Consider the following 18147-nt stretch of genomic DNA (forward strand, 5'->3'; position numbering starts at 1 on the left):
GGAGGGGAGGAACAATAGAAGACACGGCATGGGGGGGGGGGGGGGCGCCATGAGGAGAGAGGGGAAGAACAATGGAGGACCCGGCGTGTGTGTGTGGGTGGGTTTGCGGGACCACCATGAGAGGGAGGTGGGGAAGAACAATGGATAATTGGGGAGGGTGGGAGAACAAAGGACAATGGGGAATCGGCATGGGGGAACCACTGTCGGTGGGGGGGAAGAGAAAACAAAAGGAGGAGCCGGCGTGCTTTTTAACTTTGTCAGCGCCGTAGATGGCTTCTATTTGTATACATTCGGTATGCAAGTAAATAATTTCACTGTGCCTAGTCATATGTGACAATAAAGTATTCCATTCCATATATGGAGTTTCTCAGCTGCTTAGATATTGTATTCATATCCGTGAATAAGATGGAACCTGAACTACATCTTCACCAAATGTATTCCTGCTTGTACTTACCATGTATGTGGCCTTATAGCACACACTTTAAAGTCAATTAGCAGCCCATTTGAAGATATAGGCAAAAAAAAGTGAATCACTTGAAATTTTCTATACTAATTTAAAATTAAGATTTGATTCAGCTGAATAGATCAATTTATCTACTTGAGTGACAGTCAGCTTGATTGAGTATGCACACAATTTAAAACTTAATAACCCTTGTAAAGTGTTTAAAGCTTTTAAATACTAATTTTACATTATCTGTGCTTCTATATATCCTACCTCATAATCTGTTGTAATCTGTACAGCTCCATCATATTGATCTTCAAGTTCCTTTGCAGTCAATTTCATTCTGAACACTGCATAATAACCCAAAGCTAGTATCACCTGCAAAGAATGCACAAGATTGTGTTCGAGTACATATCATAGATTTCATATGCTTGATATAATTCCCAATATCTTAATCCGGAAAGAATAGCAACCAAATAAACAATCAAATACAAACCAAGTCAACAGTACAGGTTGGACAGGCTAGATGCAGGAAGATTGTTCCCGATGTTGGGGAAGTCCAGAACAAGGGGTCACAGTTTAAGGATAAGGGGGAAATCTTTTAGGACCGAGATGAGAAAAACATTTTTCACACAGAGAGTGGTGAATCTCTGGAATTCTCTGCCACAGAAGGTAGTTGAGGCCAGTTCATTGGCTATATATAAGAGGGAGTTAGATGTGGTCCTTGTGGCTAAAGGGATCAGGGGGTATGGAGAGAAGGCAGGTACAGAATACTGAGTTGGATGATCAGCCATGATCATATTGAATGGCGGTGCAGGCTCGAAGGGCCGAATGGCCTACTCCTGCACCTATTTTCTATGTTTCTATGAATGTTTTAACAGGGTGGAGACTTGCTGCAATCTTGACCCTTTCAACAACAATTTGTTGCATTTGTTGATTCGAGGTTCAATATGTCTGACATATTGTCTGACAACAATTTTAGTGTCTGTAATAAGATAAAATATCTAGGGCATATTATTACAGAACAAATGACAGATGAGGATATTTATAGGCAACGACGCATGCTGTATGTACAGGCAAATATCCTCTTGCGTAAATTTGGTGCGTGTGCAGATGTGGTGAAGATGTCGCTATTTAGAGCATACTGCACACCCCTCTACACTGCGCACCTGTGGTCGAACTATTTAAAGACAAGTATGCAGAGACTAAAGGTGGCATATAACGATGCCATGAGAACACTGCTAAGGCAATCTAGATGGTGTAGTGCCAGTAATATGTTTGTGGCTGCAGAAGTCAGTACTTTAGAAGCTATCCTAAGACACCACATGTATAAATTCATTTGCAGGGTAAATGACTCTAAACATGTGCTTATTGTGGCCTTGACAAACATAAGGGTTAGCACTACACGCTACGAATCCCAGTTGTGGAGACACTGGTATCGTTGTCTCGTTGTAGGACATTGATCATCTTTTAATCATGGATTTGTAACTTAAGTATTGTGGGTTTTTGTTAAATATAAATTATGATGTTTTTATGTGATATACCATGATTTTATATATATTTATGATATTTGATATGCAATGCATTTTTTATGTAATGTTGCCCCTTGTCTGGACCTTGAATCTGCAATAAAGTTTATTATTATTATTATTAATATGGTCTTCAATAATTCTACATTCTATGCTGATAATGGGTTATAAAGAGTATACACCACAAGCACATCTTCAGAACGACCCTCTTCCTCCTTTCAAAGGCATTCCCTTCATCCTATCAGCCCCCCCATTTCATCATCTTTGCAACTTAACTAAATTGCCAACTCACTTTTCCAGTCCTGAAGAATACTCTTCACACCGAAACATTAACTATTTTTCTTCCTCGAATAACACCACCTTGTTGTTTAATATTTCCAGCATTTTCTATTTCAAATTTACAGTGCCTCCAGTTTTTTTTAATTTTGACGAAAAAATTCCTACTTTTTCTTTAGACATTAATTACACTTCAAAATCTACTTTCAAGCTTTAATTATTCTCCTTTACGGTTAGTCATTTAAAAGGATACAAAATACAAAAAAAACACTTCAGCCGCACTGTAATATTCCTGTTTTGATCCACTCATTGCAGGCAAGGATACATTAAACAGAAGTCAATAATTTTTCCATGTTGAACCATCTAATTGCTAAAGGAAGTCTCCACCATTGGTCTGAAGAACGATTCAACTGGGATTCTAAAGAAGATTTCATTTTTACTGCAAATCCCATCAGTGAATCCATAACTCTTTAAGCCCTATCCTTTAAAAAACTGAATGTTCAACCTGTAAAGCTTTTAACTGATTAAGTGTATACATATCAAATTGCACACTTCACTGAATTTAACATTACTAAGCTTTCCATGAACAAAAACAAGAGGGGCACAAAATGCTGGAGAAACTGTGCCGGTCATGTGGTAACTCAGGAGAATATAGATAGGTGATATTTCGGGTTGGGACCCTTCTTCAGACAGATGGTAGAGAGGGGGCAGGGAGGGAAAAGGAAAGGAGGAACTGAAAGCAAAATACCAGACAACTGGCCTATCGGGGAATCAACCTGCCCGAGGTCATCTGTTGCCAGCACAGATTTGTCCTGGTCTTTTCTTGTGATATGTCTCTCTCTTCTCCCCCCCCCCCCTCCCCCCCAACAATTAGTCTGAAGCAGGGTCCCGAACCAAAATGTCACCTATCCATTTTCTCCAGAGATGCTGCCTGACCCGCTGAGTTACTCTAGCATTTAGCCTACAAAATCTCTCCATTCCAGCTAACATCCTGGTGTGGTAGAGAGATACAAGGATCTGCAGGTGCTGGTTTATGAAAAAGACACTGAAGTGCTGAAGTAACTCAGCAGGCCAGGCAGCATCTCTGGAGAACATGGATAGGTGACATAGAACATAGAAACATAGAAATTAGGTGCAGGAGTAGGCCATTCGGCCCTTCGAGCCTGCACCGCCATTCAATATGATCATGGCTGATCATCCAACTCAGTATCCCGTACCTGCCTTCTCTCCATACCCTCTGATCCCCTTAGCCACAAGGGCCACATCTAACTCCCTCTTAAATATAGCCAATGAACTGGCCTCGACTACCCTCTGTGGCAGGGAGTTCCAGAGATTCACCACTCTCTGTGTGAAAAAAGTTCTTCTCATCTCGGTTTTAAAGGATTTCCCCCTTATCCTTAAGCTGTGACCCCAGAAGTGACATTTCTGATTGGGGCCTTCTTCAGACCAAAACATCCAGGTGTACCTGTCGTGCACTCCTTCTATTGCTACCATATCCTTCCAATGGTGTGGCAATCAGAACTGTGCACAATCCTCTAGTGTGGTCCAACCAATGTTTCATATAACTGCAAGATTATGTCCCAACTCTTATACGTGCCTCAGCCAATGTAGGCAAGTACATCAAATGCCCTTTTCACTATTCACTGACAGTATCAAATTAATCCAAATTAATTAGGTTAACATAAGCAAATATTAAGATTTACTGTGGGAATGGTATAAGGATTCTGTCAAAATAAGATTTTTACAATATGACAATTTTTGATACAGGGTTTGTTTAAAAGAAGTCCACCTTATTTAAACGGGTGTCTGCTGATGTTAGGGCTAAGATATTTATAGGGCGCAGGAAAAAAGTAACCATTTTCAGACATGGAATACTTAAACTTCGGTTGCCAGTACTGGATACGATGATGGAAAAAGTACCATTGCAGGAGATACTGGGATAAGAATATAATGGGTGGACAGGCATTTGAAATACTTTATAAATATTTTTTGAAATGCGTAAAATTAAATGTTAAATCCATTTGGGAGAAAACAGAATTGTAAACTTGCAATCCTACCAGAACTATACATATATACTGCAAGGAAATTCAGCCAAAATAAACCATTAACGTTTACGAAACTGGCATGTAGGATCAAAAATAACTTACAGAAGACTGTTCTGTCGAAGATAACTTTTCTAAATCAGCAAGGCTGGAAATTATTGTTGTTTTGTTGCCTTTTTCTACAATCAGCAGCTCTATGCTGAGGCCATCACCTACTACATACCAGGCTTTCACTGCCAGCTAAACGGAGGGAAAAAAAAAAAATCACTCAATAAATAATGAAATATTGTATCACAACTTTCGTAGGAATTAAAAATTGTTGTAAAAGGGGTACATTACCTCAATCGGATTGCTGTTCATTATGATAAAAATAATATTGCCCTCTTCCATGGCACTCAGAACACCAAAATCTATGATGCGGTCCTCTAAACTTGGAGGAAGTACAAAGTACTGCAAATATAACAAAATTATTCCTTTAGAGTTATAATACCCATAAAAAAAATAGTTAGATTCCATTCTATTTCAAATCTAGATTCATGAATTATATCTTTAAGAAACACAAACCAAACAAACCAGTACAAAAATCTCCAAGCATTATTTGAAGTGGATTCTAAAGCACACTTCAAAACAGAATATAGTCACTACTATAACATGGCAGTACGATGGTAATTGCAACTGCTTTGGATTCATGTAAAGGCAAAACTAGTGTTATAGGTGCACCATGAATGTGTTTAAAAATAAACTTTACATTACTAGATGTACTAATGTATATAGAATTAGAATCATATAGCATATAAAAACAGGTCCTTTGGCCCACCATTCCCATGCAGGCCACAAAATACCTCTCTGTTACTCCCCTTTCCCACCACTTGCTCCTGCCTGCAGCCTTCTGCGGCATGCTGCTCATCTAATTGTTTCCAAAATCTCACGAGTTTCTCATTATTTACCCAAGCTTCTCATAACTGCACACAACTTATTTTGATCATACCCTCAGCCTTCAATGCTCCAAAGAAAACAAATCCAGACTATCATGCATCTCCTCATAGCTAAAACACACACACATGCAACAGTGAATGTCAGTATCACCCCTTCCAAAGTAATCACATCTTTCCTATTGTGTGGCAACAAGAACTGCACATCGGACTCCAGCAGAGGATTAACGAACAATAGTTTTACCATAACCCACCTCCCTTTCTCATTCTATCTCCCGTTGATGAATGGTAAGTAACCCATATATCATCTTAAGCACCTTATCTAATATTAGGTTAATTTTTTTTAAATCTACTTCTTTTTTTTCCAGCATTAAATGCCACTTGCCATTTCACTGCCCATTCTACCAACTGATCATCATTCTGCAACCAGGACGATTCTCCTCACGATCATGGACATCACTAGAATTATCTGAATTTAATCATCATATCTCCTACATTCAGATTATGAATGCCTAAAGTAAGGATCCCAGCAAAGTTTTCAATTTAACAAAACATTCAACAATCACTCTCTGGTTTCATCATCAAGCCAACTTTAAATCCAATTTGCCAGGTTGTGTCTTGGTTTATAACTTTTGGATCAGTTCACTAAGTGGGATGTTAATAGAAACATAGAAAATAGGTGCAGGTGTAGGCCATTCGGCCCTTTGAGCCTGCACCGCCATTCAATATGATCATGGCTGATCATCCAACTCAGTATCTTGTACCTGCCTTCTCTCCATACCCCGATCCCTTTAGCCACAAGGGCCACATCTAACTCCCTCTTAAATATAGCCAATGAACTGGCCTCTACTACCTTCTGTGGCAGAGAGTTCCAGCGATTCAGAGATTAATGAACACTATGTGGACTACATGAACCAACCAATCCTCCTTGACACATCAATTTCAATCAGACGAGTCAAATAGGACTTGCCTTTAAAGAAGTGTTGATTTTCTGATTAATCCCTGCCTCTCCACATGCAGATTAATTTTGTCAATCTAATCGCATTTAATTTGATGAGATTTTTCTATTCTAATCTGATTTTTTCCAATAATTTCCCAACCACTGACTTCTTATTCAAAGGTCAGCAATCACCTGTCTTATCCCCAGCGGCTCTTCTTGAATAAAGGTACCACTTTGACTCTCCTTCAGCTTTCTGGCACCTCTTTGGTGGCCAAAGGTAGTATGAAAATAGGTCAGATCCCAATTAGTCTTTTCTTGACCTTCCATCGCAACCTTGAATATATCTCATCAGATTCTAGGACAAGGGTTTCCCCAGGGGGTAAATTTGCTGATTCTGGATTTGTACATATTTTGACTCTTTGACTGACTGTTTGGTTCTGGTATATGGGTATCTGTTCATCATTAGTTGTTCATAAATAAGTGAAATGACATTATTATGTGCTATTCAAGTTGCCAGGGGGTAAACAGGACGAAAAAGGTTGCAAACCCCTGTTCTAGATTAAATTAAATTAAATTTCTTTATTTATATAGCACATTTTTAGTCAACTTGCATTGACCCCAAAGTGCTTCACATAATTACATTCACACACACAGGCAAAGGTGGGTGAAGTGTCTTGCCCAAGGACACACACAGGCAAAGGTGGGTGAAGTGTCTTGCCCAAGGACACAACGACAGTATGCACTCCAAGCGGGATTCGAACCAGCTACCTTCCGGTTGCCAGCCGAACACTTAGCCCATTGTGCCATCTGTCGTCCACTGTCGTTCTAGGGCTTTATCTGCCTTCAAGTCTGCTAAGACATTTAACAGTTGTCGATGGTAATTTGATCCAGAATTCCACTAGCCTCATCCTAAATTTTCCAACTTCAATGTCATCCTCCACAATGAACACAGGTGAGAAATATTCATTTCATACCTCACAGTTTTCGTCCATGAACACTACTTAGGTTCCTGATAGGCCTTATTCATTCTCTGGTTATCTTTTTACTCACTATATGCTAACATGTTTTGGGTTTTTCCTTAATCTTGCCCAGTGTCATCCCATGCATATTCTTTATCCAATTATTTAGGTATCCTTCCACCTTGAGAATCCTTCAAGACCCTCACCAATTCTCAATTATCCAAACCAGCCATTATTTCCCTTTCTCCAACAGTCAATTCCCCATGACATCTAGAATGGGTAGTCATCACCCTGCTTAAAACATTGTGTGTGCTCAAAACAAAAAAAATGCAAAACACAGATTATACATGTGGCATAATGATAGACTAAGCAAACGGACACTGCAGTAACAGTAAAATATAGCCTAACGGAAAATGTAAGACTATTAACTATTAGCATAAGGGGTGAGCTCCAAGGCTCTTCTTTTTTTTTTTAACAAAATCAAATAGAAGCAAAATTGAAACATCAACTTTCAAAGACATCTTTAAAATATGCAAAACAAAATCATTAAAAAATATATTTATTAGTTTGAATACTGTTCTTAAATTGTGCAGAATAGAAAACATAATTGATGTAACCTAAAACCCACTTAGTAGTACATAAATATACCTTGTTTTCAGTCAACTGAACTTCATTAGAAATGTCATCATCCACGTTTTCACACAATTTGTTTCCACTTGTATACTTACATCTAAAAACCCCGTGTAGGCTCGAACAGGCAAATGGAATTTTGATGCATTTGTAATGAGCAGGATGTTGCTGTCTATATGAATGGAGGAAGTGGTCGCCGTGAAAAGGAGAGAGAATATATAGAGTGCTTTGTGTGGCGGAACAGAAACTGGTGTGCTGAAGTTTTTAATCTGCAAGAAAGGGAAAATAGGTCACAGTTTAATCTTTGCAGAAAATAGATGCTCTTGAATTACACATTACTGGCAACACATTGGCTATCCTTAATTGTCCCACTGGAAGTGCTGGTCCGACGCTTACAATGCCTTCCATGATGTTTGGGACAAGACCCATCATTTATTTATTTGCCTCTGTACTCCACAATATCAGATTTGTAATACAAAATATCACATGTGGTTAAAGTGCACATTGTCAGATTTTAATCAAGGCCATTTTTATACAATTTGGTTTCACCATGTGGAAATTACAGCAGTGTTTATACATAGTCCCCCCATTTCTGGACACCATAATGTTTGGGACACAGCAATGTCATGTAAATGAATGTGGTCATGTTTAGTATGTTGTTGCGTATCCTTTGCATGCAATGACTGCTTGAAGTCTGCGATTCATGGACATCACCAGTTGCTGGGTGTCTTCTCTGGTGATGCTCTGCCAGGCCTGGATTGCAGCCATCTTCATCTTATGCTTGTTTTGGGGGCGAGTCCCCTTCAATTTTCTCTTCAGCATATAAAAGGCATACTCAATTGGGTTCAAATCGGGTGATTGACTTGGCCACTCAAGAATTGACCATTTTTTTAGCTTTGAAAAACTCCTTTGTTGCTTTAGCAGTATGTTTGTGATCATTGTCTTGCTGTAGAATGAACTGCCGGCCAATGGGTTTTGAGGCATTTGTTTGTACTTGAGCAGATAGGAGCAGATTTACATTTCAGAATTCATTATGCTACTACCATCAGCAGTTATATCATCAATGACAATAAGTGAGCCAGTACCTTCAGCAGCCATACATGCCCAGGCTATAACACCCCCACCACCGTGTTTCACAGATGAGATGGTATGCTTTGGATTTTGGGCAGTTCCTTCTCTCCTCCATACTTTACTCTTGCCATCACTCTGATATAAGTTAATCTTCATTACATCTGTCCACAAGACCTTTTTCCAGAACTGTGGTTGCTCTTTTAAGTACTTCTTGGCAAACTGTAATCTGGCCACCCTTTTTTATCGGGCTAACCAGTGGTTTGCATCTTACAGTGTAGCCTCTGTATTTCTGTTCATGCAGTCTTCTGCGGATCGTGGTCATTGACAAATCCACTCCTGACTTCTGAAGAGTGTTTCTGATCTGTCGGACAGATGTTTGGGGATTTTTCTTTATTATAGAGAGAATTCTTCTGTCATCAGCTGTGGAGGTCTTACTTGGCCAGTCCCTTTGCGATTAGTGAGCTCACCAGTGAGCTCACCAGTTGATTTTGGTAAGACTAAGGTTTGGCTGATGTCTCTAACAGTTTTATTCTTGTTTCTCAGTCTCATAATGGCTTCTTTGACTTTCATTGGCACAACTTTGGTCCTCATGTTGATAAACAGCAATAAAGGTTTCCAACGGTGATGGAAAGACTGGAGGAAAGACTAGGTGCTGAGAGCTATCTCATAGCTGCATTAAGGAAGCAATTAAACACACCTGAGCAATTACAAATGAAGCCATGTGTCCCAAACATTATGGCGCCCTGAAATGGGGTGAGTATCTATAAACACAGCTGTAATTTCTACATGGTGAAACCAAAATGTATAAAAATGGCCTTTAATAAAATCTGACAATGTGCACTTTAACCACATGTGATTTTTTGTATTACAAATCTCAAATTGTGGAGTACAGAGGCAAATAAATAATTGATGGGTCTTTGTCCCAAACATTATAGAGGGCACTGTATATCACTGCAGTCCATATATTGAAGGAACTCCCAAAATCTGAGTTGGAGGGATATGGCAATCGAGTGAGCTACTTTGAATGCCAAATATCTTAAAAATTAATAGAAACATAGAACATAGAAACATAGAAATTAGGTGCAGGAGTAGGCCATTCGGCCCTTCGAGCCTGCACCGCCATTCAATATGATCATGGCTGATCATCCAACTCAGTATCCCGTACCTGCCTTCTCTCCATACCCTCTGATCGCCTTAGCCACAAGGGCCACATCTAACTCCCTCTTAAATATAGCCAATGAACTGGCCTCGACTACCCTCTGTGGCAGAGAGTTCCAGAGATTCACCACTCTCTGTGTGAAAAAAGTTCTTCTCATCTCGGTTTTAAAGGATTTCCCCCTTATCCTTAAGCTGTGACCCCTTGTCCTGGACTTCCCCAACATCGGGAGCAATCTTCCTGCATCTAGCCTGTCTAACCCCTTAAGAATTTTATAAGTTTCTATAAGATCCCCTCTCAATCTCCTAAATTCTAGAGAGTATAAACCAAGTCTATCCAGTCTTTCTTCATAAGACAGTCCTGACATCCCAGGAATCAGTCTGGTGAACCTTCTCTGCACTCCCTCTATGGCAATAATGTCCTTCCTCAGATTTGGAGACCAAAACTGTACGCAATACTCCAGGTGTGGTCTCACCAAGACCCTGTACAACTGCAGTAGAACCTCCCTGCTCCTATACTCAAATCCTTTTGCTATGAAAGCTAACATACCATTAATTCGCTTTCTTCACTGCCTGCTGCACCTGCATGCCTACTTTCAATGACTGGTGTACCATGACACCCAGGTCTCGCTGCATCTCCCTTTTTCCTAGTCGGCCACCATTTAGATAATAGTCTGCTTTCCTGTTTTTGCCACCAAAATGGATAACCTCACATTTATCCACATTATACTGCATCTGCCAAACATTTGCCCACTCACCCAGCCTATCCAAGTCACCTTGCAGTCTCCTAGCATCCTCCTCAGAGCTAACACTGCCCCCCAGCTTAGTGTCATCCGCAAACTTGGAGATATTGCCTTCAATTCCCTCATCCAGATCATTAATATATATTGTAAATAGCTGGGGTCCCAGCACTGAGCCTTGCGGTACCCCACTAGTCACTGCCTGCCATTGTGAAAAGGACCCGTTTACTCCTACTCTTTGCTTCCTGTTTGCCAGCCAGTTCTCTATCCACATCAATACTGAACCCCCAATGCCGTGTGCTTTAAGTTTGTATACTAATCTCTTATGTGGGACCTTGTCGAAAGCCTTCTGGAAGTCCAGATATACCACATCCACTGGTTCTCCCCTACCTGGATGACAAGAGTTGTCATCATCCAGGTCGCACTCCTAACTTTTGTTGTGTAGATGACAGGAAGATTTTCAGTAATTAGACGAATGACTCAACAGAGAATGCCCATCCTCTGACCATACCAAGCAGCTAAAGTGTATATACAGCTTACAACAGCAACTACGCAGGAAGTTTTTACTGAGGGATTGAGTGATAATATTATCACCAAAATCAAAGGGGTATGATTCAATTTTCTTCTTGGAGCAAATCATTGCCTGCATTGGTGTGCTTTAGTGTTTCTTAAGATGGCACAGAGGGATAATGGCAGAGCTGCTGCTTTACAGCGCCAGAGACCCGGGTTTGACCCCGACTACGGGTGCTATCTGTACGGATTTTGTACGTTCTCACTGTGACCGCATGGATTTTCTCTGTGTGCTCCGGTTGCCTCCCACATTCCGGAGACGTACAGGTTTGTCGGATAATTGACTTATGTAAAATAGAAAATTGTCCCTAGTGTGTAGGATAGCGTTAGTGTTCCGTGGGGGGGGGGGGGGGGGGGGGGGGGGGAAGAATCACTGTTCACCGCTGACTCGGTGGGTTGAGGGCCTGTTTCCGCGCTGTATCTCTAAAGTTTCATGTTACTTTCATACAAGTTTTTGAACATTACCGTGCCTGATACGTTCAATTTTTTGAAAAGATTTAATATGTGCAATCAGCAAACATTATAAAGGCAGCAACTCAAGATGTGAAGATAGATCTAGAACAAAGCACCAAGGAGGTCCTGGAGCAACTGTCCGATTTGCGGATGTCTTGGTACCAACCCTCTTCCTTTATGCCAATTAACATTTTATTGCAGTTCATTGATACTACATTTTTAAATATGATGATGGTCTTCTCTTACTCCTCCCATTCAGTTCTCAACTATACCTGGATCAAGACTCTAATTACATCTGGAATTCATTGCTCGAAAAACAACCCAGATAACACATGCAAACATCGTACCACCGGGTGACGCCATAAGATGGCAGCCTCGGTAACAGTCTGTCTTGTCCTTTTCTTCTTTTGTTGTTTTTAGTCTGTTGTTAAATGTATGGTTTAGTGTATCTTTAGTTTTGTATTATGTGGGGGGTGTGGGAAGCTTTTTTTTCTCTCTTTCCTCGACGGAGATGCGACTTTTTCCGTATCATATCTCCGTCCGCACTGCGGCCTAACATCGTGCAGCTGGCGGTCCCTTTGCTGGGGATCGACTTCGGAAGCTCCAACCGTGGGAGCCTGTGGACTTAATATCGTGGAGCTTGTATTCCCTTTGTCAGGGACCAACTTCGGGAGCTACAACCGTGGGAGCCTGTGGACTTAATATCATGAAGCTCACGGCCTCTTGGTCAAAGATCAACTTCGGGAGCTCCAACGGCAGGAGTTTCGACCACCCCGATTGGGGGAGTTTCGACCACCCCGATTTGGGGAGCTTCGATTGCCCTGATGCGGGAGCTTTGATCGCCGGCTGCGGGAGCATCGATCGCCCCCAACTGCGGATGGTTCGACTACCCTGACCGCGGGGGAAAAGGAGGAAAGAAGATAATCACAGTGCGCTATGGTGGATGTTTATGTTAATTTTTTATGTTGTGTGCCTTGTTGCTTTATTGGTGTGGCTTTATGGCAAATCAAATTCTTTGTATGTTTTTACATACTTGGCTAATAAATTAATTATAATGCAATACACTACAAAAATACTTGACAGCATGATTAAGATAATCATTGTTACCTTGAACATCGTCTTTGCATCCTCCGGTAAAGAAACATTGTGTATAATAATTGGAAAACTGAATGTATTTGTTAGATATATTGGCCTCTCCACTGGATCTGTGGGACTGTCCCTGATATGAAAGAGTGTTGCTGCATGATCATATCCTAAGTACCTGCGAATCACATAAAAAGCTTTTTATATAATCTCAAGGCAATATTCGTTACTTTAATTTGTTATTTTGATTTTAATGTGAGCTGTATCTTGGAAGAGATTCTTACTGTATTGGGAAAGACCCAAATTTAAAAAAAAAAAACATCCTATAGATTAGCAATAAGTACTGTAACAGTTGATGACATGGTGCCAGATTGAAATCCACATTCTGGTTACTAATGCAGATCCATTGGGCATTTCTAGTTTCTGCAAAAAGCACTCAAATAACTCCTGGATTGTTAGATTTCTGGCAGGAGTTACCTTTCAAATGCATTTTAAATACTGTAAATGCAATGCATAGTTGTGAACAGTTCTGTCTTGACTTCATTACATTAGCACCTCAATAAACTACATCCATCTTTAAAAACAAGCTAAACTTTAGTCCTTCACATAACACTTGCTGCACAAAAAGATGCCTTCACCCCCAGTTCAAATTTACACACACCCAGGAGAGAACAAGAGAAGATTGGACATGAGGTCATTGGAACATTTTATTCTTTGACTCAAGGGCTCTATGACTACATTCATATTTACCATAGTAAAATCTCAAGACACTTTGCAGAAAGCCAATCGTACTGAAAGTGGAATAAAAAGATGGCTGACCAAAACCTTGTTCGGGGTAGGTGTGAAAGTGCATCTGGAAGGTGGTGTGTTAGGTCAAAGTAAGAAAGTAAACCAGACAGATGGAAACACAACTGGCAGTGGAATGGTGAAGAGCCATAAGCTGAATTAATATTTTCTTGGAAGACAAGATGATTCAATGCCTTTAAATGACTAAAAGATAAATGACCATCAAGGCATTAAAGAAAGCATGTATAGGGAATGCCGGATTAATGGGACTCATTCATGAGTACATAGAAGATAATTCCAGGGTCAGAGGGCATTCAAGTTCAAGGTAAATGTACCCCGCATTAACCCTTCTTCTTTTCTTAATCAAGATTAGCTATGGGACCGGCAAGGATACAGGAATAAAAAAAACTTGTGTGTGTCGTATGTCTTCATGATTTTACATTCAACAGATAATCCTTCACAATTTCTGCTGCTTTCAATCATACTCCACCACCAGACACTTGTGCCCATCACAACCCCCCCCCCCCCCCCCCCCCCCTTTCCAAAGGGACCATGACCTCCTTGAACCTCTGGACCACCTTTACAACCCCCCATCTCATCACCTTCCCTTGAAACTGCAAGGAGATGCTTGTCCTTTTTATTTCTTCCCTTCCAGCATCCAGGGACCTATTCAGCCTTTCTTCTAGTTTAGTGTATTCGTTCAATACTCACAATATGGCCTCTTCTACAGTGGAGAAGCCAAATGTAGGTTGACTGCTTTGGAAACATTATTGGCGAATAAAATCTGATTCTGATTCAGTCTGCCAGTATGATGCTGAGCCCCCAGTTCTCTATCCCATTCACATTCTCACCACTGTATCTTTGGCCTCCTACACTACACCAACAACGATTACCGCAAGCCCAAAGAGTAGCACCTCGTCTTCAGTCTGAGGACAACTTCATGGACGTGAATGGTCCTTTCAATTAGAAAAATAGAAAATAAGTGTAGGAGTAGATCATTCCACCGTTCGAGCCAGCACTGCCATTCAATATGATCATGGCTGATCATTCAGAATCAGTACCCCGTTCCTGCTTTCTCCCCAAGAATCAGTACCCCGTTCCTGATTCCGTTAGCCCCGAGAGCTATAATTGATCTCATTTTTCTCTCATCTCCAACATCCAGTTTTTAAGCAATTGCTACCATGACAACTTTGGTCAGCAACCTTTCACCTCTCTTCTCTCTCCCTCTGTAGTTTAAAACCTGCATGTCTACTCCCTTTTCCAGGTCTGATGTCTCAAATAATTAGTGCATCCAGTGCTTTATTTGAGATTTCCAGCATGGGCAGCATTTTTTTTTGCTCCAATTATTGGTGATTTCTGTTTGAAGTGGGGGGAAAAAAATCAATTTTTACTGCTCTTTTGAACAACATCAATCACTAACAAGACTGAAAGATTCAGACTTACCCTTCTAACACCTCAGCCTGATATGGAATTTCAAGTTTTGAATATGTTTTCTCTTTCGCTTTCACAGTTATTTTCCCAGAAAATTGCAATGTTCTTTTTGCTTTTGAAGCTGAAATTAAATACAAAGCAACTTTTTAATTATAATCAGACTTTTTTGTTAGCACATTTCCCGTATCCCTTAGTTTGCAGGATATAAACCACTTAATTCAATTTGTGAATTTGATTTGTTCATTTCGAAAACCTGACACATTTGACACAAATCAACCACACTACCTTCATAAAATTCTTCAAATTCTAAATGTGATTCGGTTTAATGATCAAAACCTTCAACCTCCAATTTAATTACCGTTTTCAAAAATGTATGTGCTTGAAATTTCTCTCCAAGCAGAGAAGGAAAAACAGAAAGGGGATGGATTAGATATTTAGTAGAGTTCAAAAACACGTCAAGTGTGAAAGATGAGTGGGAGAACAATTCCTACTGGTGTTATGTTTAAACCATAGTTTTGTGTGCAGCAAAGATAGATTTTGAGCATAACATGATTTTTAGGTATATACTTCATGAAAAAAATACAAGCAGAATGAAAGGGGGTTTTCAAAGAGGAACTATACACATACATGGAAAAGCATTTGGGGGATTGGGCAAGGAAGTCATTTCCTTTAAAAGTGCCAACTCTAAACACAATTAGCCAAATAGTCAATTCCCATGCTGCGTAATTCAGTAGACAAGAAACTGCAGATGCTGGTTTACAATAAAAGGGAAAAGTTGTGGAGTAACTCAGAGCATCAGACAGCATCTCTTGAAGATATGAACAGGTGACGTTTAGAGTTTGGACCCTTCTTCAAACTGATTGGTAGCCTCCAGTGATGCTGTCTGACCTGCTGAGTTACTATTGAGTTACTCTCGCTCGCATTCTTGACTCTGACGATATTTTACAAGGATGTTGCCAGGACTAGAAGGTGTGAGCTATAGGGAGAGGTTAAGTAAGCTGGGTCTCTATTCTCTGGAACATAGGAGGATGAGGGGAGATCTTATATAGAGGTATATAAAATCATGAGAGGAATAGATCGGGTAGGTGCACAGAGCCTTTTACCCAGAATCGAGGACCAGTGGACATAGGTTCAAGGTGAAGGGGAAAAGATTTAATAGGAATCCGAGGGATAACTTTTTCACACAGAGGGTAATGGGTGCATGGAACAAGCTGCCAGAGGAGGTAGTTGAGGCTGGGACTATCCCATCATTTAAGAAACAGTCTGGCAGGCACATGGATAGGACAGGTTTGGAGGGATATGGACCAAGTGCAGACAGGTGGGACTAGGGTAGCTGGGACATTGCTGGCCGGTGTGGGTGCATTGGGCCGAAGGGCCTGTTTCTACACTGTATCACTCAATGACTCTAAGCCTTCATCTGTACATATAAAATGTTTTTTTTTATTTTTTTATTTTTTATTAGAAGCAATTGTACAAAGAGAAAATAATCGACATAACAATTATACAATTTTCGTACTGCTTCAGTTATAAACTAATAACTAAATCGGAAAAAAAGAAAAAGGAAAAAAGGGAAAAAGAGAAGAAAAGAAAAAAAAGAAAGAATTTCGAGAAAGACACGGAAAAAAAAAGAACTAACAAAGAAGTGAAAGAAGCGGAGATATATCCCACTGCCCTTCCATACGCCCGCTCACCTGACCCTAGGGTCAGTTTTGAGTTTGTGTTCAACCATTATGTTGTTGAAGAAATTCACTAAAAGGAGATGATATTTTGGAAAATTGATCTGGTTTGTCAGTCAAGACAAGCCTTATTTTTTCTAGATGTAGTCTCCCGGTCATTTCTGTGATCCACATCTTCATTGTCATATAAAATGTTATATAGATTATTACACAGTTCAGATGATCCTGCGTGACAATATGCATGTTCAACACTTGAACAGGTTTGGTTAAAATATTACTGAATTTACTTACCATCAAATATAATACTTGCGACTTTGGTATATTTTGTTTCTGATGCCTTCAGTGTAATTGGTTTAAAGTCTACCGTAACAGCTTCATTTGGTGAAGATGGTTTAATACTCTAAAAACCAAACCAATATACATTAGTCACAAAGCAAAAATATACAAATGAATGCATAATTTTAGTCTGAAGTCATGGCAAAATAAGAGCTTACTGTTATTGGTACATCTTTTGCTCCTGAATTTAATAAATGAAGGTTTAAAACTTTTGGAAGATCTGCGGAGAAACAACACGATTAGATATTTTGCTGCTCCACACGTACTAGCAGAACGCTAATTAAAAAATGAACAAATAAAGCAATATTTCTCTTCCCCAATCCAAATGGAGAGCATGCTGCATCCAATGCTCACCAGAAGACAAAACAATCTGCGAGCATTATCTATTCCCCTGATGATCTTATACACCTGACAAAACAAAATAATAAAGGAATAGATAGGGTAAATGCATAGAGCCTTTTCCCCAAGGGCAAGGGAATAAAGAACCAGGTGACATAGGTTAAGGGAAGACGGGAAAGATTTAAAAGGAACCTGATGGACTACTTTTCCACATAGGGTGGTGGGTATATGGAACGAACTGCCAGAGGTAGTTGAGGCAGGTATTATCACAACTTTTAAAAGACATTTGGACAGGTACATGGATAGGAAATGTTTAGAAGGATATGGGCCAAGGGCAGGCTGGTGGGATGTGTAGATGGGGTATGTTGGTTAGCATGGGCAAATTGGGCCAAAGGGACTGCTTCCATGTCGTACGACTATTTCCCTTGTACTGCCCAAACAATAAAATTAGTATGGCGGACACTGAAATTCCCTCCCAACACCCAGCATAATCCATTGAGAGGCAGAACTTTGCTGAATATACTGTGATTTCAATTTTACTTTAACAGAGCAGCTACAGAAACAGTACATAAAGAGTGAAAAACCACACTTCAAACTAGAAAAAGACTGACAATAATGTTGGAAGAATGCAAACTATACAACCAGAGATATTCTGGTTGTAAACTGGCCTGTCCAAGTGCAGTTTTTATGCCCCTTATAAAGCTACGTTGATGGAGTCCAACATAGTTGGTTTACAGGTCTTGAGAAATGTTTCCTT

The 18147-nt window shown here is 40.1% G+C and overlaps 1 protein-coding gene across 1 annotated transcript in view; it reads right to left on the bottom strand.

Moving 5' to 3' along the window:
• The window catches only part of tmem131 (transmembrane protein 131), a 181371-nt gene that overhangs the window by 46931 nt on the left and 116293 nt on the right, over positions 1 to 18147 (bottom strand). The window contains 8 exon segments of the mRNA XM_033023248.1: positions 716 to 820; positions 4395 to 4529; positions 4629 to 4739; positions 7849 to 8019; positions 12847 to 13000; positions 15052 to 15160; positions 17007 to 17115; positions 17210 to 17271. Coding sequence (XP_032879139.1) covers positions 716 to 820; positions 4395 to 4529; positions 4629 to 4739; positions 7849 to 8019; positions 12847 to 13000; positions 15052 to 15160; positions 17007 to 17115; positions 17210 to 17271 — 956 coding nt within the window.

Source organism: Amblyraja radiata, chromosome 6, assembly GCF_010909765.2.
Source record: "Amblyraja radiata isolate CabotCenter1 chromosome 6, sAmbRad1.1.pri, whole genome shotgun sequence".
NCBI lineage: Eukaryota > Metazoa > Chordata > Chondrichthyes > Rajiformes > Rajidae > Amblyraja > Amblyraja radiata.